General features: G+C 31.2%; 2 protein-coding genes across 3 annotated transcripts; one reads left to right on the top strand and one right to left on the bottom strand.

Annotated features, from left to right (window-relative positions):
* Positions 1-10,517: 10,517 nt before the first annotated feature.
* LOC130444447 (uncharacterized) lies at positions 10,518-20,071 on the bottom strand. The gene is made up of 6 exons (XM_056779572.1): positions 19,908-20,071; positions 17,509-17,637; positions 17,098-17,217; positions 15,317-15,397; positions 15,193-15,248; positions 10,518-14,152 (listed from the first exon to the last, which is right to left on the bottom strand). The coding sequence occupies exons 1-6, from the start codon at positions 19,924-19,926 to the stop codon at positions 12,551-12,553; spliced, it is 2,007 nt and encodes a 668-aa protein (XP_056635550.1). The 5' UTR covers positions 19,927-20,071; the 3' UTR covers positions 10,518-12,550.
* On the top strand, positions 19,983-25,229 carry LOC130444446 (transient receptor potential cation channel protein painless-like). Of its 2 annotated transcripts, none has more exons than XM_056779570.1 (3): positions 19,983-20,108; positions 20,731-21,658; positions 23,573-25,229. In XM_056779570.1, the coding sequence occupies exons 1-3, from the start codon at positions 20,102-20,104 to the stop codon at positions 25,173-25,175; spliced, it is 2,538 nt and encodes an 845-aa protein (XP_056635548.1). In that variant the 5' UTR covers positions 19,983-20,101; the 3' UTR covers positions 25,176-25,229. The 2 variants fall into 2 exon arrangements, with proteins under 2 accessions (XP_056635548.1, XP_056635547.1); XM_056779569.1 differs by having other exon boundaries at positions 20,045-20,108; positions 20,707-21,658.
* The last annotated feature ends 430 nt before the right edge of the window (positions 25,230-25,659 follow it).

The following is a 25,659-nucleotide window of genomic DNA, read 5'->3' as shown; positions in this document are numbered from 1 at the left end:
TTCACCCATTTCTGTGAATATCAATATATTGATTCAAGTTAGGTTAATACAATCAACCTCGACTTATACGAGGTCTGGTTATTGAATAACGAGACTGGTTACGAAAAAAAGGTTTTATTATAAAAATTATTCTACATTCAAATACTTCCCTTCCGACCTTTTCCATTGATCGAAGCAATGCTGGAAGTCTTCTTTGGTGATGGCCTCTAGGAGCTCTTCCATCGACTAAAATCGGGTCCCTTTCAAAGAAGATATTTTTCTAACCTTTCAAGGAAATCTGAACAGACCGTTGACGCGAGAGTTTTGTTCAGGAATCAGATTTTTTGGCACCAACTGCGCATAGACTTTTGCCATGTGTAAAATTTTTCTAAACCTTTTCTTTATTGGCTTTTACAGTCTCTGAAATCACCCGGATTCTAATTCGACGATTTTCACGCACAATTGGTTGATTTTGCAACAATTGATAGCAGTCAGTCGGAGCTTTTTTCATTTAACGAAAAATTTGAGATTAATACGTTGCATAGACAAGATAACGCACTACTCGTTTTTAACCCCACCCGTTTAGGTCGAACTCATAGCCAGACCTTGTATTGGATGTAATTGACTCAGATATTCGAAGCTTATTGTATTTTTATTTGGTTTCCACAAATTACAAACTTATTTAACAGCCTAAGTTCCCTCTTCACGCTCATTTTAAGCTTATCTAATCCAAATTCAACTACATCATCAGCATATGTTTTTCTACGATTCTTCTTTCTTGTAGCGTTTCTAAAATCATTTCTTCTCGTTGTGATTTTCCTCCAGTAGCACATTTCATGGTCTTGAGAACTTATTTTTGGAACCACCTATTTTGCTTCTTGCAATTGTCAACATTTGTCAAATTTCAAATTAAAGAATTGTTTCTATATTTCTATATTACAAATTTCGCGATCGTTATTTTAGCGCGTTACCTTCATCAAGAGCTTTCACCTTTGGGGTGCGTGAAAAAAAAATGATATGACGTGACGTTTTGTAGTCGCCTTACAACAGAATGTATCTTTTTTTATTGAAGCGTAAACTTGAATGACGCGGAGGAATAAAAAAAATTCCTTCAATTGAATCCATGTATTCATATTTTATTGCGAAATTTACAATGTGAAAATATCATTAGGAAATGTTTTTGAGAAAATATCGAATTATCTGTCGTATATTATAACTATGCTAGACAACTTACATTGTAGCTTTTTGGAAATTATAAACAATTAGTTACTGCCTCTTCTTAAACTTATTTTGTTCAAAACACCAGGATTTTATTGGAAAATCTTTCAAGTTTGATATACAATAAAATACAGATTTTTAAGCCGTTAGAAGATCATTCTAGAATTCTAGGAATTCTAGGAATATCTAGAACTGTTGGTGATATTCACAATGAGTATTATTATTGTTGGATACATTGTCAATTTTACATTACTTACGTGACGGTTGTCAAACCAGAAGGTCTATAAAATATAGTAACGATAAATCATAAACGTGTAATTCGAGTTGATTAACAAACACGTACCGTTAGAAACAAACTCTTTATCTATAACATTTACCTCGCTACTCATAGCATTAATATTTTGTACAAATACCTTATTTAGTATAATAAACAGATAAACGGAGATCAATACCAACATATTAGATACTGTTAGATGTTATTAAATATACAAGTGATTAGTCTTTTATTTGTGGTTTTGTTGATTTTGTCCATCCAGGTTTTTCATGGTCTTCCTCCGTTTCTCGCTCTTATTTTTGTGGCTTCTAGTATTCTTCTTCCTCACTCACAAGTTCAAATCACCATTTTCTTCTATATACAATTCTCAATTACAATGTAACTAAAAATGGTGACCGTTCATTGTTTTCCATTCTATAAATCCCAATAATTTGCATTCCATGATGAAATCTACGTTTTCGTATTAAATACAGTGAAAATGTCACATACCCTTACATTTTCAAGAGTATGGAACAAGATATGTATAGCGTGAAGAGTTTGTTAAATATTCATTTTATTTTAGGCTTCCTTGGGCTACTTTAGGCTATAATTCCAGAATATTGATACCAAATTACAAGTTATCTTTTCCTTTTTTTATTATATTGTATTTTTTCAAATATCTGTTAAATTTATTATAAAATACAAAGTACATAACAAATAAAATATGAATAGTTGAAAATTTAATAAGGAAAGTCTCTAAACGAAACGAAAAATTTGTCGTTCAAATAAATTGAAAACTTTTTTGATGCTTCTTTGGATCACGAGAATTTCCCTAAAAAATATTAAAAGTTTCCGACGAAACTCAAAGACTTGTATGAATTATTAATTTTTCAAAATTATTATTACTTCGCCAATTAGAATTCCCCATTTAAGAACCTACGTTTCCATTAATTATTTAAGAGTATATTTTCCCCGATTTAAATTTTAATTAAAATTGTTTGAGTTAATTGATTCAAAGCTGTGTACACTATGTTCAAATTTGATTTAAATTATTTTCGATAATCGTTTCAGTATACAGTTTCATGAGAATGCCATAGGCATATGAAATTCTCCCAAAAGGGATCTAATACAGAAATGAATATTGGTTTAGAAAAGTAAGAAAAATTTGATTTAGTACTAAAAGTAGCCCTAAATAAACAGTACTGAAACTAAAACATAGATGTCTCTATATGACATATGGTATTGTATTGTACCAATTGTCCCAGGACAATTAGCAACAACAATAACCATGAACGTGTTTTTGAGCGAATCTTAGATCTCCGAAAGTCAGACAGACAAGGCATGAAAAGAACTTCTGAAGGGTACATTTTCGTAAGTAATTTAGATATATCAATAATTACATCCTTGGTATTATCGCAAATTGCTTCACATAGTACAAAAGTGAATGTCTGGTGTGTAGTTTCGGAACACGGAATCATTGGCCCGTATTCTATCGAAGAAGTTAGTGATAATTAATCAACATAACATCAGGAAGATTTCCCAATTAAATTTATTTCACGGTTTATCAATTTCTGTTATTCTTCACATTCTCCAGTCCTCACATCACATCTCCTCCAGACGCACACATGTGGGGTGAGGCTAAAGCTGCCGTTTCCAATCGAGCACCACATACCATCGTTAAATTGGAAAATTACTGTTAGATGTAATTCCTAATTCCATAACATGACGAGAAACTCGAAACTTTTAGGGCAATACTGTATCTTAAAGAATCTTTATAACAATTACTGCCTCTATTTTATCAAGTATGCCGTTAACCTTCTTTTATAGGAGAAATGAAATTCAAATTAAATTAAAACGGGCTGACAAAGTTGCTATGACTGATATCAAAAAAGAAAATGAAGAAAAAGTACCGGTTGACCCTGTATTGTTGTTACAACGCAAGATTAATCCTCAAGCATTTCAAGAAGGAATTAACAATACAAATACGACAGACATGCAACGTTATCTTTAGGTCAATTTCGCACCAAGCCAGTTAAGTCTCAACAAAATTTGCTTTCGCACTGAATATGTCGCTTGTTGAGTCTGAGTCAGTCGGTGTTAATTTGTGACGAAATGGATGCTCTGCTGCAAACCATAATTTTATTCCTATTATACAGAAGAAGGAAGAAAAGACGAGATTTCTGTTGGGTTAATTCCATATATTTGAAAAGACAAGTGCTCGGTTTCATTCTGTAGTTTTAATGGCCATCGCTGATACAAACAGTTTTCGAAATGTTTAAAAAACAAGATTTAGTTCAATTTGATGAAGATGGAGATGAAGAAGAAGAACAAGAAGAAGAATTTGAAAGTTACGACTTGGACGATTGAATTTCCAAACTTTTTTTCAATTTAAAACGTTTTTATCTTTCCAATCTCTACTAATTCACATTATTTTGCAATAGTTTCAAACATAATCACAACAGACGATGTTTGAAACATTATATCTCAGAAACAGTAGCTTGTAGGAAAAAAGTATTACTACGTTTTTTGTAGATAACTTTATGATCTACAATTTTTGTCTGAGTTATTTTTTTGATAAAACTCACCGCTTTGCTGAAAATTACTAAAAACTGATTTTATTCACCTTTGACCTTGAAATAATTTTCTTTTCATATACGGGAATGATTGGTAACTTTTGGTAAATTTTATTTTTAATTATATTTTTACACAATGACTGTTTGCAATCGTGAATGAAAAACGCTTTAGATTCTATCAAGTAGAAAACTGATATCAAAATTTGTCTATTGTGAAAGTTTATTATTATTATTAGCGATTTAAAAGTGGAAGTAAATCATTCAAAAATGAGGAACATTCGGCATTCCAGCACATAATTACTACTAATAATTGTAGAAAGAAGATCATATGGGTCTTTGAAATATCAATGTTGGGGGTTTCATAAATTTATTATAAATAAAATCACTGTTATATAAATTCAATAGAGTACGCCAATGTCTACTGCAATGCTTGGCGTATAAAAGCCTTGAAATGTTCTGATTATTTCCGTTTTGAAGCTAATCTGGTTGACGATGAAAATGAGTTTTTTAATTCGTCATATGCACAGCCACATAGTCGTTTTTCAAAATATATCTAATCTCAAAATTAAAAATTTGTTACGTCTACTTTGTCAAAGATCTAGAAAATTCCAAATTCATATAAATAATAACGGACGAAAGCCCTGGAAGACAAAATTTTGGTATTATTTTCATTAAGAAGACTTAAATAGAAGTAATAAGAATGTGGGGACAAAAAATTCGTACATTTGTAGATATTACGTCTCTGTTGAAAGTTCACTGTCAAGTATGGAAAATCTAAAATTTAAAAAAAAGTTTTATGAATAAAATAGTCTTCGGTTAACGTTGTAAGAAAGAGAATAATCAGACAAACCATTTACAGTATCTGTCGGCATGTTGAGACAGGTATTTAGATTAAATGAAAGTCAGGATCAGGCGGAAAAGCCAAAAAAGAAGAGAGAACCTTTCAATGAAGCGGCTCACGGAGAACTAGAAGTCAGTGTAGGAAAATGAGGCATAAAATTTAAAATATGTAAGCAACATTCTAAAGGAACAGAATGTAGTTCAAAAATAAAAAAAGTCGGCAACCAAATGGAACAAAAACAATATTGTGTATTTAAAATAATTATCGACGGCGAGTCATATTTTACTTTTCACGTAAAATGATGAAATTTGTCATAAAAGCGAGGAAGTTATTTCAAAAGACAAAAAACTCGAGTTTTCAGCATAAATTTGTCCTGGAAAATCTGTAACAATCAAAATATATGAAAAAGAGTGAGTTACATCTGTAATCATACACTATATTAATTGTGAGCTATAGAGTTGAATATTTCGTTTATTATGAAGTCTAGGAATGTTTCTAATGTGCCTCAACTGAAGCCAATTGAATGTTTTTGTTCAAATTTGGGAAGAAACGTATAGCAAGTTATCTAAAGTGTGTGTAATTATGATTTAGTATTCAGTACAAATAATTAAATTAAAACAAACAAACGCACTTACGTAAAAAATAAAAAAAACATATTTTTGCGAACACGATGTCGGCAATATTTTTTCATATAACTAAAAATGTTTCAAAACATAAGGAAATAAATTCATGGTTTATTCAATAGTTTATTAAGTTGTATTTTTGTAAATGTGATAAATGAAAAGTTCTTAAACAGAGGTTTTCGGTGTTAAAATTTATAATCAGCTACGTTCTCCAATATAATTTGATAAAACTTGTTTTTGTGTAATTTTTTGTCATGCTACTTATTTTTTCATCTTTGTCAAATAGAACTTCTGAGTGTAATTATTTGATCAATCGGATATATCAAATATCCTATTGCCGTACAATAAAATCTAATATTTTCATAATTTCACATAAAATTCTTTATGGGATATTTCAAATCAATCAACACTCTGTATATTCCGTAACGTGAGATTAATGCATTGTTATTTGTCAAATGTCTCCTCTTGTATGAAGCAATTACGAGCCATCTGGCCCCTTAAGCATTGACCATAACCTCTGCGAACACATCAATTAACATAATTAACTAATAGAAATGGCAACATTGCATTTAGTGTGAATTGTTCTGCTCTTCGCTTTGTTACCTCAGGCAAGCAACTTACCCTTTACCCCTTCATCCATCGATATGAATCGCTCGATCTTACGCTCAATTAATTACATATATACAGTAATCTCAAAACAGATCGGTGAAGGAATAACTAATTGACTAATGAACATTGAAAGCCTTTTGAATAAATAATTAAGCCGTATTTGAAAGTTGTAGAATATATTTTACATAACAATCATCGTGTGCATAAATTTCAATTTCGATATAGGTAGAAATTGAATATTATGAACCAGAGAACTCAATCACCATATATTTAAATTTCAAGGTCATTTGGAAACTAAATTGAAATCTAATTATGTAATGTATGTAATTATGATGTAATGCAACGTAATTCAAAGTCCAATATTTCTTCATAAAAAGCAGGCACAGATTAAATTCAGCTGATTGTTTCAAGCAACATATCGCACTTATAATTATTGACAATGATCGATTGACTTCTTGTTTTAGTTACTTTGTTATTCTAATTTTTAAAGAGGTCAAAAAATATTCAACAAAATTTGGGGTTAGGTATTTGTTTAGGTATAATATTCATTGTGATTTTAAAAACTTGCTTTGGATTTCAAGCAATATTAGTAGCTAGACATTGCTTCTTATAACTTACGCAACAAAAGTTTTCGGAAAAACATCGTTGCCTTCAATTTAATTCGAAATAACTAGTTACCACAGTTTTCGTAAATTTTAACTTATTTATTGCTTACAAGCTAGAGAGCAGAATATTGGACTTTCGATTATTTATAAGACTTTAAGTGAATGTGAACAAGGGATACCATGCTTAAACCTTCCAAAAAGCGAGCGGTCTAAAGCTTTGACTAATTCCCAGTCAAATAAATTAGTGGAAAGTGCAAAAGACAAATCGGGAACATCAAGTTGAAGCTTGGCTCGCCGATTTCGGGTTTCTACCATTGACCATCAGTCGAGGACCAAAAAGAAAGGGAAGGAAGAAATATATACTGAAAATTAATTGCTCAAGATGCTGCAGTGCATGGAGAAGACGTCACTTCATAAAGGACAGGGTTGTGATCATGGATGACGAAAAATATTTCACGTATACCACCATATAATGTAGAGAAATATTCAATAATATTGAAGGAAGATGAAAAAGAGTGAATAAACGACGAATTATGACAGGAAATGATTAAAAAATATATTAAAATCTGAGCAAATAGAATGATTAGAAATTGATCTTTCCCGCTGTTAAACGCGCAATATTACAAATATTTTTCAGAGCGTTTATACTGTAAAATTTGATTTTTTTTAATCACTGTATATTTCTTTATCACCTCTATTCATACTGTGCAGCCCTTGCATTAATAATAATCTGTGTGCAAGGTTTATTCACGGTTAATATTCTGAACTGTAGATTATGGTGTTTACATGTTATTAAACTACAATTTGTAGGAAAATGTGAACTAATGGTCTTGCCATTGTGTACACAGTCAAATGTGTATACATACATCCAGCTTTTGCTAAGCTTGGATATAGTGTGCATGGTATTTATAACCAGAACCTCAAGGGTTGGAAACGTCTACTCGAATCTATGAATAGTGCAGGTGTATTTCGAACAATTGAAATGATACATCCATTTAGGAATGAATTCAGACATGTTTTATAATTTCAGATATAAAACAGTGGTTCAAAATAAAGTGATAATCATTTTAATACGGGGGTTGCTATCATCGCACAATTTGATCCCTTTTTTTATCAAGATTATCAAGTATCTGTAAACAACTCAAATAACACTCTAACAACATTTAGTTCTGAGCACAATCCTCATTGAACATGTCAAACTTTATTATAACAATGTCAGATTTGACATATTTACAGCAGTGCTGTCATATCTCAGAACTCTCGTAAACCAAATAACTTCAAAAGTTTCGAACCCCCTTTCAATATCGTTAAAGAAACAGAACCCTGAAAAACTAAAAATACAATAGAAATATTTTGTTTTTTGTTATTGATGGAAACAAACAAATTATTAAAATAAAAAAAGACGAAAAAACGACTAATAACTTCATGAAAGGTTTCCCCTGGGTAAGCAAATTAACGATTGCAGTTGAACGTTATTTATTTCTAGAACATTACCTGCCAGATAAGAAGAAGCTTTCTAGGTCGCAGCTGACTACCTAGAGAGAGGGAGATTCGTTGGAAAATTTTTAAGCTGCTAGGAATTGGCCCTCATATTGAAGCAGATCCTCTGCAGATCTGGGATTTTAGATGTTACGTGGGGTTGCGCTGTCCTAGCTTAAAGAAGAAAAGCTACGACCATTGGCCAGAAGAGAAGAGAGAGAACGAAAAGAGAGCTCTAGTAAGTGAAAACGGTTCTTCTCGTTTTGAGGATTTGTTTGTAAGATTTTTGTTTGTTTTTTTCTTTTAATTTTAAATGTACGGTGAGTCGGTACAGGTGCGGCTACATTATTCTCTATTGTCGCCATTTGGCTGGTGAACCGGTTCACCAGGTTACAGGGAAACCGTAGAGAACCTGCAAAACCGATGATCGACGAAGTGAATGTGGTTTTATTTGATGATGGTAGAATTGTATAGGAAATTAAGGCAGATTTCAGGGAAGTCTTCGTGTGCTGTTGCAGCCAAAGGGGCACAAATGTTTGATTCGATGGTAGGAATAACATAGCGGGCTTGGAGATCGTTGATCTAGTTCCGTTCAGATGGTCAGTGCATTTCTGGTCTTAGCTATAGATAACACTCGTCTCCATTATGACCATATTCTCGTCCTCATTGTGAATAGTTAAAAGGAAGTGAGGTAGAAACCTTTGATGGTCTTCTAGCACGTAAATTTGTTTCATGGTATCATCTTCGAAATCTAGGTGTTGATTTAACGTACTTTGGAAGTGAGCTGTTGGAAATGGAGCTGATCCACTCGAGGAACGTTGATGACGCGTTCTATTTTCCTATTTTTCACTGTACATAGTTTCCACTATCTCTCAATTATTGGCAAAGCAGTTCTTTCAAGATATTTAATGTCGACGAGTGTTGACATCCTAAGGTTTAGGTCGGAAAACTCTCGTAAATACATGTTTACCAAAACTTTTGTCATTGTTTATTATAAAAAATGTTTAAACTCAGATATTCATTCTTCTATATGTCTCATTTTTTAAAGTGAATTATTTCAAATTGAGTTTATACTTCTTATATTTCTATATTTTATTATTCTAGCCTTACGTTGGAACGAAGCAAGCAAGGAACTAAATAAATTTTCGTTAGTATGTTATTGATACGAGATGTAGAAATCAGTAACGGATTTCTATTGTTAACTGTGAATACATTCATAAAAAGTAGAACGAAAAATCCTCTGGAATTCTTGTAAATGTCAAGCTAACAAATGTAATCGGAATCATTCCACAAATTCAATAAGGGAATTAAAACGATAATGTTGAGCTCTTTTTTGTACGAATGTTCGACATTATACCAAGCTAATTAAATTGAAGTCGTCCGCAAATAAAAAATATCCATTGAAATGTTACGCGAACGAAAGGAATCGGAAGAAATCAATAGTGGGATTACTTTCCAAAGAAAAAAATCTAATTAATTCCAATTTTCTCAACAAAATTGGTCTGTAACTGCCTTACCTGTTTTCAAGAAAACGTGAAATGGAAGGCAATGGATAATTATCGCATTTTAAAAAGTAAATTGATATTATTTATAAAATAATAAGTCAAATACTTGATAAGAATGAAACATTGGAAAAAAATTATTTATTTTGTGTTTCCTAAGAAATTTAACTTAAGTAAACTATCATTCATTATATAGTTTCTTCAATATCTTCCTAACAATTTCATACTTTCCTTGAAATTTGAAAATATTCTTCTTTGATTCCTTTTCGCAGCGAACCAATTCTCGAAGCAATCCGTTTGAGATACCTCCTAAAAATGTGATTTGAACGTTGAATTCGCAATTTATTTTTGATCTGCAGGAATAAGAAGACATCTGGGTTACCAAACAAGGACTGTGCGGCGGATGATTCGATGTTTTGACTGTTCAAAAACGTTTTTGTTTGAACTGTGAGAGCTCGCATTATCGTGGATTACATTGAACACGTTCGGACTGACACAAGCAGTTGAACGGACCTATACAGCCTCCCCAAACTCTACAACAACTGGATAATGAGTTACAAGCAATACCTGAACTCTTGATCAATAATTTGATAATGACTCTTTAAAGTTTGTGTCCAACATATTCTACTTTTATCTATTTATATAATAATTCCAATATTTTAATGTCCACTTCAACTGTTGAGCAGTGTAATTCATTTATGTATTTGCAAGGATTGGGTGTAGTGGTAACAGTCAATAGTGTGTTTATTGTTAATATCATTAACGGTATCAAAATGTACAACTAACAGTACATAGAGCAAACCCCAGATTGTCTCAAAGGACACAGAGACAGAGAAAGAGAGTTAAGCTTTATTATCATTAGAAAATTTTACAATTTTATGGACAATTATTCTATATTTATATACATACATACTTCAATATTCATTTGGAGTAGAAATCTTAATATTATAACAGGATTGGTTAATGTCTATTACTTTTAAAAACACTTTCGTTTCAAAAGTTCAAATAGTGTTGGTACGGCAATTAGTTTTCTGTTTTTATTGGCCTAACGTACGTGAAAAATGGGGTATTTTATACATACTAGATCAAGTATGAGTCAGCTAAAAGCATGGGGAGGAAATATAAAGTGGATAAAATCGTTTACCGAAGTTACTTTGAGAACAGAAAGAATTGTAAACAAAAGAAAAGCCGCATTTTTGTGGAATATATTTCGACCATCAACCAGAAATAAAGTTCTATATATTTTGATAAATTATATAATGAAATTACCAATTCATAAATGATGATAGGAATAATTGATTTTCATAATCTCACGGTTATTGGGGTCCCCAAATGTGGATCAGCATTTATCTTCAATACATACCCATTCAAATTCAACTAGGGTTTTATACTTTCCAAATTTATCACCCTCAATCGACATTTTTTTCCAATTTATTGACTCAAAATTGTTTTTTGCTTAATTTCGAGGGGATTTTTTGAATGAGCGACGAGAGATTTTCTTTACGGTAGTATCATGGTTAGTTTCTGTCTTTAATGTTAACTTTTCCAGTCATAATCAAACATCATATTTTTTACATCGAAAATTAACTGAAGATAGCTAGGGAACGTTAATTAAATATAAATGTGAAATTACTCGTTCTCATGGAACGATTTCTAAAGCGAGGCATTCACGTTCCGAGTTGTTGAACGCTCCTACTTGCTATTCAACCAGCGATCCAGCTTTGTAATTAGAGCAGTCCATGCAAAATAATATAAAAAACGAATCAGTCGCTGAATTGTTCGAATTTGCCTCAATATTTGAATAGAAAAACAAAAAGATACCGTCATTTTTTTACTGATGAACGAAGCTTTATTGTAACCTCAAGGGCCATTAAAACCTCATACAAAGATCTGATGTTCACTTACATCTCCACAACTACTTTGCCCAGTCGCACCAGAAACCTGCAGAGCTATTCATTAAGTTTTCCAATCTGACTTCTTGAGGATAAGTCGTGGAAGTTAATATAATAAAGTTATAATTTATAATTTTGAAACCAGCCTATTTGTTCTTCTCTCAAATTTTATATTATTTCCTATCAACATACCTCAAACACATACTTAAATGAGAACGCTTTTATCATAAATTGACAAGGTGAAGAACCAATGTATTTTTTCAATATTATATTGAATTCTTCAAGTTTCTTTTTGTCTTGAAGTCTATGCTCTAGAGCAGGGCTCTCCAAACTTTGAAGCCTTCGGGTCAGGATAATTTTTTACATCCCAAGGACCAAAACAATAGTCGGTGATTTCATTAATTGGGATTAATTTCATATTTGTTGTTTGTTAGTTATAAATATTCTTAATCTTAGATATTTTAGTTGAGTTTTCTACATCATCAAAGTTTTACCTTGCAATTAAATAAAGTAATTATCACTCTTTATTTTCATTCTTTTCCATTCAACTTATCATAGTACATACATAGTACATTACTATATACATAGTACATTAGTCTTAAGCTGTCGCGGGCCGGATCGATGGAACTGGCGGGCCGGATCTGGCCCGCGAGCCGTAGACCCCTTGCTATAGAGCAATACCAACTTATTTTGCTGAATTAATATAAGGGATCTGTGTACTATTCAACCGTTTCACTATAATTTAAAAGATACTAATCTAATTTAATTTGATTATTCATTTATTCTAATTCTATTTGTTGATTCGATTTAATGAATTTTGTATTGTATTAGCAGCTTCTTCGGGTATTTTCCGCAATGCCATAATAACAGTATCATCTGCGAAGGTGGTATTGTACCTTGTATCATTTTAGGTGCATAGAACTGCTCTAATACACTTCCTCGTGGTACTCCTACTAAAATTTTGTAGGTGATTAGATTAAAATATTCCAGGTTCAACTCCTATTAATCTTCCCCCCAATCCAGTCGGTGTTACTTCCGTTTGATAAAGTGTAGATAGTATCTGCTTCTTAGTTTCTTCATCCAAAATTATCTTTAGATCAGCCTGTATATTCATTTGAGACGTTTCGTTTTTTCGCATTGTATATTTATATAGAATCATGTCAAAAAAAATACTTGGTGATACCCATTTTAGGATAAAAGGATCGGACTCACTGATGTTTTTCAAAGAAATAGTAAAATTTTTAGAAATACTTATTTTTATATCTTCTAATTCAACGATATCTTTAATATCTTCTAAACAAGAGAATACTTTCAAATTTTCCGTCAAATTTATTTGAAAAAACGGTTCATCTGTTCTTAGTAAGAATTTTTTATGTACACCTCCTTTTTTTAAAAATTCTATTATATCAAAAATTAATTTTTTCGAATCTTTACTAGTTTCTAAAGATATCAAAAGTGATATTTGCCCAGTTTTCCAAAAAACATTATATAATTTATTCAAACGCACTTCTGATGATCCTTTTCCTATATTACAATCTTCCACCAGGTAAGCTTTTATTTTAGTATCTTTAATTTTTTCGATAAGTTTATCGGTGATAGAAACCGTTTTTGTTATAGAATCTATTTTCACTTTTATTGACGTACCATCACTATCCTCAACGGACAAAGATTCCTCTATGGTTTGATTGAAAGGTTCGCATAACTTACTTAGTACAAAGGGTTCATTTTGAACTACTATAACATCGGTTTTTTCCACAACTTCATTCCAAGTGTCGAAATTACCTCCTTTGAAATTAATCATTTTTGGGTAAAAGACATAAGGTGTCAATAATATTTCACCTATCTTTAATAGAATATCCTTTTTGGTTAGAAAGTAGTAGCCACCTAGTTTTCCTAATGCCCAATTTTCAATATATTCCAAGTAGATTCTGGAAAATTTTGAGGTAAATTTGAAATTTTTCTTTATGATTTCATCAACGCTGTGAGGTAAAACTCGTTGGTTGGTGTAGAGATATAGTTGAGGTAATTCTATATCTTCAGATTCGGGAAATATAGAAAATATGTTGTCATTTTCACTAGAAATATTTATAACATCAATCCTGTTACCCAAAGGTTGTACTTTAACGATATTGGGAATATTGTCCTTAGTGGATTTCATATGATTCTTCAGAAACTTCCTGTCCAGCTCTACATTATTTGGGAATTTTGAGCTTATATTACAAGTAGTGAAAATAACAAACTTCGTTTGAGCATAATCTTCTTGTTTTCTACAACAAATTATCGACTCGTATTCTTTATTTAAATAAATCTTAGCATCATTGAGGGAATCTATAGTTCTGGATGCATCAGATATATTTTTGCACCTAATAGCATACTTAGTTTTGGATATTGTCTTTCTTTTGTATGTTAAATTGATAACTATGTCTCCGTACGTATGCCATTTTTTATCGTTGACTGAAATCTTGAACTGCATAACATTCGGATCTAGAGCCAATCTTAAGCTAAGTTGAGACACCACAGAGTAAATGTACGATTCCAAAAACCCAAATGCCAGAGGGTCACTACGGGGTTTATATTTCTGAAAAAGAAATTTTTTGTGAATTAAATAAACCTGGGGAAATAATTTTTTATCTAAACTATATACTTATCTACTGAGGTATGTCGCAATACTTTGGTACAAAATTTAGAAGTTTAGTAAAATGTTGTACTAAGATTAAAATGATTTTATAAAATAATAAACTTTTTGTTGTTTTTACAAGTATACAAAGTCATGTTTTGATTAAATTGCTTTATAAATTTTAAAAAATAGGAATAATATAGTTGACTGAGATAGAGTAGTTCAAATGAACCAAGTGATATACAGAGTAGTTCAAACGCACCTGAAATTTTTAGTCATTTTGGTTAAATTTGGTATAAAATTATGAAAAATCGCTTTGGTTAAGATGGAAAGTAGTTTTTTTATAGATTCACACAAAAGTTTAATCAAATAGACCTATTCAAAAAATATATTAAATATTTTTTACTAAAACTACTGGAACGTACGTTATTTGAATATAAAAAATGTTAAATTGAACAAATAATATTATATCAAAACAAATTCATAGGAAAAAATAGAAAAGTAAAAGATGATTCGATTAAATGATATTCTGTGGAAAATAGTTCACTTCATAGTATCCAGCATCAACTTGATAAACACCAAAAAGGATTCTTAAAGTTCAAAATACGGCTGCTAGATATGTACTAAAATAAATATCAACAAACAATTTAAGATGAATCCCTTTATTCCGAATTATTGACAAGTCAACGTGAACCAAAAAAATGTGTTGGAGTTTTGGAATATGATTGTCCAAGATGATTTCTACGTAAGACAACTGATTTTTTAAGTGAATTAAGAATTGATTCCTCACAAATTTGACTTCAGTTAAAATATAGTAATAATAACAAATGGAGATGGAAGATTTTTTGTTATATTTACATATTTTAGAAATTTTTTTATTATTTTTGTTGCCTCAAGGCAAGATCTCTCAATTCGGCCATGTTCATACTGTTATGCAGATGAAAATAATGATGATGATGATAATGATGATATTTTTCCTTTAAAAAGAATATAGACAATACCTCTCGGTGGAATGCTACTTTGTCAACGTCTTGTTCAACGGCATTAAGTGAACTAGCTGAAAATACGAATATAATTATTGAAGATATTGATTTTTCTTAGAACAATTGATAGTGTCATACTCACATGTAGATGGCGGAACTGGAAGCGATAATACTTTGAAATTTTGAGTTTTTTTACTCAGATCTCTTTCAACAACTACAGTATCTAAAAAAATATTGGATTTTTCCATAACACAATTTCTGAGAAGATATAATTAGATATATAAAGTACATTTACAGTTTTTTTTTCAATCGGAAATGAATGATATAGTTTGAGTTTGAATTTTGTAATGACCCTGCTTTAAAAAAATCATGGGGAGTGAACTCTTAGTTAATATAGTTATACCTTAAGTAATAATCGGCCCGTCTCATTCAATTTTTTAACAATTATGTTATCTGGGGGATACGATAATGCCCCCACCAAGTCGGGTAAAAAAACCGGCGCAGCTATACCATCCTTTTCTCGAAGCAATTCATTCGGCCATTTTCAACTCTCTATATCTTCGCTGTGGATTAAACTAGAAGCCTGTATTTCCAGTAATCAAACACGTATTGTGTAAACAAGGTATATTCCAAATTACATCCAATTTGAACCAGTGGTTCAAGAAGCATAACTAGTCAAAGTTCTCAATTTTGTTGCCAAGTTTGCGATTTCCGTTGTTACATCTAATTAATGTTGAGTTTGGACGTATTAAAGCGCAGAAATCTTCAATTTGTAAGTACAATAGACGAATAAGCATTAACCGTCTAGACTTAGCCTCCTAGAAAAACTTATAGAGACAGGAATTTGAGAAAACTGTGGTGGAAGCTCAAGAAGTAGTACCGGAAAAGAAAAAGAGGAAAACTATCTATGAAAATAAGAAGACATAAGACGAAGAGTGTGCTTTAAGAAAAATTGTTGTTGGTATTCTAGAAGTAGAAGATACTATAAAGGAAAAAAAGGAGGTCTATCTACAAAAAGAAATGAGACTCCATCAGGAACAAACCAGGTCGCGCAACTTATTTCTTCAGTCCCTACTAATTTTTCTAGAGCTTATCTAAACATCTAGAATGTCTTAAGAGATGTGTAGATCCGAATACGAATGTCTATCATATCCAAGAAGAAATTATGTGTCACGGTATTGCAGCATCCTTACAAAAACTGCAGTCGTGACTATTTTTTATATCTTTCCAGTGACAGTATTAACACGTTTTCTTTTCAAATTATTTGGTTTTCAATTCCCCTAATGACCCGTATGTGTGCTAGCACTTAATGAAGTATCTCAAAAACGGCTTGACCGAATGACTTGAAATTTATAGGGCACACTCAACCCATGTAAATGCATCGAATGAACTATTATCAATGGAAAATTTCCAAAATTTCGGATTTTTTACAGCAAAAAACAAAAAAAAACGCAAAATTCGCAACTTTAATTTCAAATGTCTACAAAAAGTCCAATTTTTTGTATATTCATTCGATAGTAGTCCATTCTGTGCATTTAGGCTTACAGATCAGGACGCCGTTTTTTTTTTGTTTCAGAGCCAAGCCAATCAGTTGTAATCGTGGAGGAAGTGCGAGCTCATTTTTTCGAGGCGGAGGTGTAATGCTATAACTCAAGTTCTACACAATATTTTTAGCTTAAAATCTATATTTATATTATCGAAATATATGTTAATAAATGATGATAAACTTAAAGGTCTATCTATTTACTGGTCGTAGAAAAAAAATCCTAAAAAAACCCTCTTAAATTGGGGCAACTTTGTTTTCTTTTCGGGTTTAGGTATTGATAATTCTTGATAAAATATATCATATATATTTAGATAATTGAAATATATATTGAGAATAATTATTTATGAATTTATGGAATCAAATATAATCGGACTCACCCTTAATAAATCCATGCTTACTTGCTTGCTTTTTATGCGATTTACTTTCCAAATGACGCCGATAAAATTCTTCACTTGTGAGAATTTTGTTACAGATCTCACATATAAACTTAGTTTCCGCTACATAGAACAAATCAATTCAAATATTCGTATGCCAAAAATCATGTCATGTTTCAGATCCTCAAGAAACAATGTGATGAAGCATCATGATCAAGAAATGAATTAAATCTGTTCATTCATGACAAAATTTTTTTATAAAATCAGAAGAATCAGAAAACAAAAGCGAATAGTTTCTAGATATAGAATAGAAACTCATATGAAACTTAATCGTCTTGGTAGTAGGTCTTTTCTGATTCAAAGTTCATGTTTCTATTGTGATCCAAGACGACAACTGAAATAAAATAACTTTACCTTCTCTTTTATTTTTTATTTCCGATAGATTTTTTAGATGTTTTCTGCCTTTTTCGTGTTTCTTGAAATCATTTCTATGGATTAATTTCACATTACATAGTTGACAATTTATCCTATCATTAACAGAATCTGAAAAAACATGTAATTTTATGAAAAGAAGAATCAAATTTACAAATCCAGTTAATTGAGAAATATTTTCCATTCAACAACACATTTCTACATGCTGACTTTGCATAAGTTTTAGCAACTATGTGGATTCGTGTATAGTTTTGATTTTATCCGAATCGACCATTTATATAAAGAGTCATACTTCATTGAGCACACAAAAGCGTTTGACTGAATCAAACTAGAAGATGTTATTCACCTATTGTACTATATAAACACATTCTTTAACATAATTAATGAAATCGTAAAAAAGGCGCTGCTAGGGATGGGTAACACAGAAATCAAAATCCTGAGCCCATTACATGCAAATTAAAACTAAAAGGTAAAATAATATAAGAGAAAATGGAATGAGATCTCGCGAAAAACACTATTAGACCGAGAAAGAAGCAACATGTGACGTGGATAAAATAAATGAATGGATATCACTACCTAGAGCCATGATCTATTATGGAAAAAAAGAAGCAGAAGAAGAGAATTAACCAAGAGAAGAATATTTTCATCATCGAGCATAAAACAGATCATAATAAACACCTAGAATGGGTTAACTTAATAGGTTTTTTGTTATAATCAACTTAATGATTAGATATTTCAAAAAATAATGGAAAAATTCGTAGGGATCAAGCAGAATGCAGAAGAAATTATTAGGCATTACTTTCGAGAATCTCCTAAAAATTTCTAAATTAATGCAATTATTATGTTTACAACAATATATACGAGGTCTGACAATTAAGGGTGTGGGGATTAAAAAATCCAGACAAACTATTTGTTTCAATTTAATAATTTGCAATTTACTCTATAAATAAATGGTTATTAAATAATAATAATAAACATTTTATTTAATTGCATCAACACTCAATCGATTCGTTTTTCGAATTTTGTTGCAAGCTGCATTTAATTATGAAATACTTAATCTGGCGTTTGCCGAAGTTTTCTCAAAATACTTTTATTTATTTTTCATTAGTAGTTGCTTCCCAACCTTCAGAATATACGTTTCGCCAAAAACAATCAATCTACCTCAGTTGACGCACCTTAGAAACATTCCGAAACGAGATGTTCAACTCTGCGATATCTGGCAAAAACACAAAATTTCCTAGGACGCTTTTTCTGTGAACTGCTTTTATCTAGATCTAACACACTTTTTTTTTCATATATTTTGGCCTTTACAGAATTTTCAGAAAGACAAATGTTTTGAGTTAAAGTTTTTGTGTTTTTTGAAGTACACTTCTGAATTCATATAATGATTTCCAAACCCTTAGCCGGCGAAAATTTCTGTGTCACGAGACTTCTAAGTTTTGATTTTTGATCAATTTGTTGCTTGTATATTTTCGATTTTCTTGATGTTTGAACTCCATTCTGTTCCTATAGAATATTTCGCATATTTCTTATCAATTTTGAATTTTCAGGCCAATTTTCGCAACTGATTTTGTTCACAACGTCATCATTTTCTTCTAGATTGTCCTTACTTGAAAGTAAACTTATACTTGGCACATTTGACCACTCCAAATTACTTATTTGCCAAAAAATGTTACTAATACATCAACCCACAGATTTTTACAGGGTTCTTAACATTTTCAGATGTTTTTGACTAAAACCTACCTCCACAAATGTTTATTTGACCTCAATAGAATCAAAATGTGAAAATATGTAAGGTATAATCAGACACTGGGCTACTGCATTATGCAGTATAAATTTAGTTGTTTCAGTTTTAAACTTTAGATACACAGATAAATGATTGCACGATAAGTTTACTAAATAATGAAACTTAGATTGTGGGAAACTTATTTTATTTTTTCATCTATAATTTTCTTTCTATGAGAATCTACAGAAAATTTTTTCAAAAAACTGTAATAAGAATATTCGTTTTATTATGTATTCACGTATATTCAAACACCTACTTTCCATCATTTTAAAAATTTTTAGGGTCATGCAAGAAAGTCTCTTATGTAGACCTAATACATATACCATATTTATAATGTTTTGAAATAATGTATTATTACAACGATACTGCTTATCAAAATATAGAAGATAAGATATCGAAAGTATCAAATATGTTGTAAAACATATTATTTGATATAAAAATCTATCAAACCGTACAATTTTGGTTTATTTTGACTATCACACATTGAGTCAACATCCTTTCTAATCTAATTCAAATTTTAATATATTATAATCTTTATTTTTTTAATAATAAAGCTGATGTAAAACTTCGAATGGAGTAAAATAAAACTACTCACCGATTTTAGGAAAATCCATTATTGTAAAAAACTCACTATAACCTTCATGAACTGATATCGTAGATCGACTGAAATGACATTTTCCTAGACTTCCAAACAATCCACTCGTACTTTCTTATCTTTTTAGATTATTTTCAACGAGTTATAGTGGTGAATTTGTACTCACCAGTTGTGCATCATAGTACACAATATTAATGAATGGTAAGAAATACATTGAAAATATTATTATTTAGTATTATTTGTTATTATAACTGCAATAACCACAAGGTTAGATTATTGTAAACGATGTTACTGACCTTCTCACTAAACCACGATGCAAATACTTCAAATATGATGGTAAATACGTAAATTTGTTTATTTATAAAAAATATATGATGAAGATATCATAATGAAATATTATTTCTGAATACCATGGGCAAGAATACATATTTATGTAAAATCCTTTTTCATTCATACGGACAAACTATTTTCTATCATTTGAATAGCTTTTGAATAGTTTCCAGGCAGTTCTTCTCACTCCAGTGTCCTCTAATGTATCCAGTAATAAAAAATGATTTACGGTATCAAATGCTCTCGACAGATCTAGGAATATGCACAGGGAGGGCTTTCCCTCTTCTCTCGAACCGTCTAGTTTTGATGTTAAGTTGGCAATCGCATTCTTCGCATTTTTCAAAATCGAAGTTAACGAGCTTAAAATGAAAAAAATGAAAATTATAATACATACTGACAACTTATAATTACAAACCAATTTTCTGATTGCCAAAAACATTTAATAAAATAAATTATAACTTGGTTACAGATTAAAAAATGGCATTCGTTTTAGAAATGGTGAACGTACTGGAAAATCGGCCATTACTCAATCAAATATCAACCGAAAATGATAAGAGCCCAACCGATTTAACAACAAAATTTTTAAATATCATTCGTTACGAACCCGAACCTACTGCTAGGGAATTAAATGAGATTTGCTCTGAAGTTAAATCGAAGTTAGGAACGATTGACTGTATCGATGAAGATTGGTATGGTTGGGAACCGATTCACTTCGTAGCAAGAAATTGTAACGTTGAGAATCTTCAAGTTATTCTTGATTATATTGATGATCGAGCCGTGAATTCGTTGACGTACTTCTCGGAAAACGCCTTACACGTTCTTCTTCAATATGAAAAATCCGTAACACCTTTTAGTGCTTCATTACATAACGGCAGCGAATCGAAAGCTATAGCTATCTTAGGACCCGAAAATCCCGCTATCGAACAATGCGCTAAGCTTCTTATTGAAAGAGGAATTGACGTGAATCACACAAACTGTTGGAATGAGACGCCATTGAGCTTAGCGATTAGATACAGATATATAAAATTAATAAATTTTCTCCTCACAATAGATTATTTAGACTTGGATAGCTTCAAGGAATGCGGTAAACCTCTACGACAATATCTAAAATGGAATTTATACATCAACTTACCTCAGTCGTATGTAGAAGAAGAAGATATTTCAACCATGAGATTCAATTTATTAAAATCTGGCGATGAAGAAAGTTTCATGAGTTATAAAATTGAGAGTATTAGTGACAGTGTTAATTGTTTCGATGGGAATGATGCATACAATAGTAGTGGTACCATGCTACAACTTTGTATGATAAAAGGATACTTGGAATTTATACAAGATAAACATTCTAACGTGAAAAAACTGATCAATTACGATATTAAAGATACTCCCTTGTTAACTATCTTTAAAGCGAAAGGAATGTCAAGGTAATTACATTTTTAAATTAGTATATGATGTGGGTCAGGATTAAAAAAAATATATCAAAACATATATGGAAAATAATGCATCAGATCGACGAGATTCCATTAGATCCTTGAACCTAAGGTTAATTGTTGTCATTAGAAAAGTATGTGCATTCCTAAAAAGTTGTTTCATTTTAATTAACACTTTTGTCAAACGTTTAATTCGATTTCGTGATCGTTTCCAAACGGTTTTCTAACGAAAACTCTATGATACAGTTAATTTTAGACTAACTGCATGTTTATCTATACAAAATCAAAGCTGAATATTTTAGATTATTTTAGATTTAGAGGTTATACAGGACTCAAATCTTATCTGCAGGAATGGCAGCATTTCTTAAATAATTGCATGATTCAACTCGTCAATTTCGTTTGTAGTTATGGACACAGTTTTCAACATATGATAAATTGTAAGACCTGGAAGGCTAAAAAAAATTTCCAAATGTGAAAGAATCTCTCCAAGAAACATGCATCTTACAACTGTCATTGGATTGTGTGATGTTACCCAAATTTTCTGAGACGAAACAAGTTTTATAGGGATCTCTGGTGTCAAGAAGGTTCAAAAGCATGACTGGTTTGATGCAACAATAATTGTGGTTATGTTTCTTTTGAAATTTTGAATCCAATACTGCCAAAATAGACAACAGCAATGGAGACGGTTGCTTTGATTGCTCCCTCAAGCACAAAGTAGATGTCAGGATCTATTATTAACATTGATTTTTTTTCCGAATCATTTGCACTCTTTAAACAGTCTTTCCACACAACAAAATCTGTTGTCTTATGTTTTTGGACAATGAGCATTTTCTAGAGATGGACTCTCAATTTCTATTGTCTAAGTGAACGTCCTGGGTTTCTAATTACCGCTTCTCAGAATCTATCAAGATTCTCTGCAACTCAAGTCAGGAAAGGCTTTAGCCCAACCAATATAATTGGAATGGATTCTAATTTGGGCGAGACTGCTTCTTCATTATCAACAGTTGAATATTGGGTAGCAGAGTTTTAACGAGGCTGAACAACCTGCGAAGACCAGTGGTTGAAGAGAAAATTCAAAAAGCGGTACTGCATTATCGTCGACTTAAAGTGTGCGAGCTTGCAGACATAGCAGGCATTTCAAAAAGTGTGGTACATCGCATTTGAAAATGAGATAGCTGTGCGCAAAATGGGTGCCGCGTTTGCTCACACTGGAACAAAAACGGAGTCAAGAAGATGTTTTCATCGATGTGTTTGACGATCTTTCACAGAAATAAAATCTTTTCGTAACCATGGATCTACCACTACCCGAATAATCAAAACAATGAACTGAAAAGGGAGAACTGGTTCCAAAGAAGGCGAAGACAAGGTCATAGCATCGGTTTTTTGGGATGCGCGTGGGAAAATTTTCATTGAATGTCTTGAAATAGGAAAAACTATCAACGGCTAGTATAATGCGAACTCATTGCAACGTTTGAGCGAAAAAATCAAACCAAAACGGCCGGAATTGACTAAGAAGAAAGTGTTGTTTCATCAAGACAATGCATCAGCTCACAGATCCGTTATTTCAATGGCCAAAATTGATGAATTAAAGCTTGGATTGTAACTTCCTGCATCCTTTTTGCCAGATTTAGTCCCCTCGAATTATTTTCTGTTCTCAGACCTGAAAAAATTCTGCAGTTAACTATTTTGAGGAGCATGTCGATTATTATTATAAAAAGGGTATCGAGCTTATTAAACATTGCTTGGAAAATACTTACTTCTGGAATCATCCTCGTAGCTGTGGTGTTTCACAATGTCGAGAGAAATTTTTAAGAGGTTCCATGATTTCAAAACAGTCGATTGGATCAAACCTATTATTATCATGATTGTTTATATACTTCAATTCATTCAATGATATTTCTGTTATAGGTGCATAATATTTTTGTTAGACAACGGAGCCGACCCTTCAATAACTTCAAGAAAATTTCCAAAAACGCTTTTAGAATACTCGGCAATCAGAGGATATTATCCTTTTGTAGCAATTCTATTATATCACAAAAACAGCAAAATAAATTCGAATGAAATATTTTCTATTTTGACTAAACTATCGTCTATATTATTGGATGTTGAAAATATATCTAAGGCATTTTATATAAAATGTGTAATCTATTTACTTTTGAATAAATTAGTGATTTTAAATAGATATAATAAAGAGAGACTAACACATAAGAAACTTGAAGTATTGAACAAGATACTACACCAGTTAAATTTGGAGAACGACGATCTTCAGATGGACGATTCAGAAATGATTTGTCTTATTTTACACTTGGGTGCAAGTTTGACAGCCTGCGATCCGAAAGCTGATCGAAATGATTATCATAAAATGATCGTGCAACGTTTAGATCAGAATATTTTAAAGTCTCATTTTGATGATTGTATTCAAGGGACACGGTTTATATATGATAGTATAATACAAGATGATAATAAAGTATATGATGAGAATAGGACTTTAAATTTCTTGGTAAAAGATAGTTCAAAAAGAAAGTTATTAGTTCATCCGTTGATAATTGAGTTAACAAGACAAAAGTGGGCTAAAATGTGCAGGTTTTTTTACGTTGATATGTTGTTGTATACAATGTTTTTATTGAGCATTTATGTTTATATGATTTATACACATTTCAATCAGTCTTCTTTTTATATCGATAGTGTATTTTATTTATTACTAATTATTCATTTTGGAAAAGAAACAATGCAGCTTTTATTATTGTACGGATCTAAATATTTTTACGAAACTTCTAATAATTTAGAAGTGACAACCATATTTTGTTGTATAATAACTGTTTTATATCCCAATATTTATACTTCTGTTTTGTCTATATTAGTAGGAACATTAATATTTTTCATTATGCTAGGGCAACTTCCATTCTTTTCTAAGTATACAATAATTTTTAGTTCAATTAGGTACTTCTTCCAATACACTGGGTTTTATTTCATACAGTTTGTCTCTTTCGCGTTAAGCTTTTATATAGTTTTTCCGTTTCCAGACTCATCCGATAACCCTAAATGGGGAGATATATTTAAAAGCTTATTTTACACCCTGATACATTTTACTGGAGAATTTAACGATAGGGTTTTAGAACCTACAGAATATCCAGTTTTCGGAAGAATAACAATGACTGTATTTATCTTTTGTATGACTATTATATTGAATAACTTATTGGTGAGTCTTATGGTTTCGGATATGGATAACATACAAAAAAGAGGCAGATTGTATAAGCAAGTTAAATTAACGAGTTTTATAGAAAGTACGAGTAGATTCGTTAAACGGTTACATGATTTCAAGTATCTCAATTTTATCAAAAATATTTTGAAACACGTGAATATTTTTAGAAAAGGACATGAAAAAGTATTTATAAATGTGAACATTGCTAAATTCAAAGATGAAAATAAAGAATATTTGGAAGATATTAAAAAACGGGAAGTCTTTGATACAAATGTTTTGAAAGATGTTTATACAATTTTATTAAAATAATTTGTAATGTCTACATGTAAATTGAAGAATAAATAAAAATGTGTCTAATTGGTATTAATACTTTTCTTATATGAACTACCTCTGACATTAGCTCAGCAAAGTTGCCTCGAACCAAGAAATTCTCCATTTACAAAAGCAGAATTCTTGACGTTTTTTGTGCTAATCTAATCATGCAAGCCAATAGAATGTGAGTAACCCTCAGTACTAGGCTCTATTTTGTTTCTTCTGTTAATAAACGACTATCTAGACTTCAGTGGTGAAATATGTCTTTCTGCAGACGAAACTAGTTTCTCTTGTAACAGCCCTGATCTTGTGATCTAATCACCCTTAAATCATGGTACGATTCTAATCTTCTCTGTCTCAACGTTTCTAAAACCAAATTTTCATCATATTAAAATACTTTGCAGATTATTTTAATCAACAACACCACCATTGACGTCGTTGAATCCTGTTTTACGCTGAGATCAGTTTCCAAAGAACTGAA

Source organism: Diorhabda sublineata, chromosome 5 (genome assembly GCF_026230105.1).
Source record: "Diorhabda sublineata isolate icDioSubl1.1 chromosome 5, icDioSubl1.1, whole genome shotgun sequence".
NCBI lineage: Eukaryota > Metazoa > Arthropoda > Insecta > Coleoptera > Chrysomelidae > Diorhabda > Diorhabda sublineata.
Note: the sequence above shows the minus strand (reverse complement) of the source record. Positions and strands in the feature narration are given on the sequence as shown.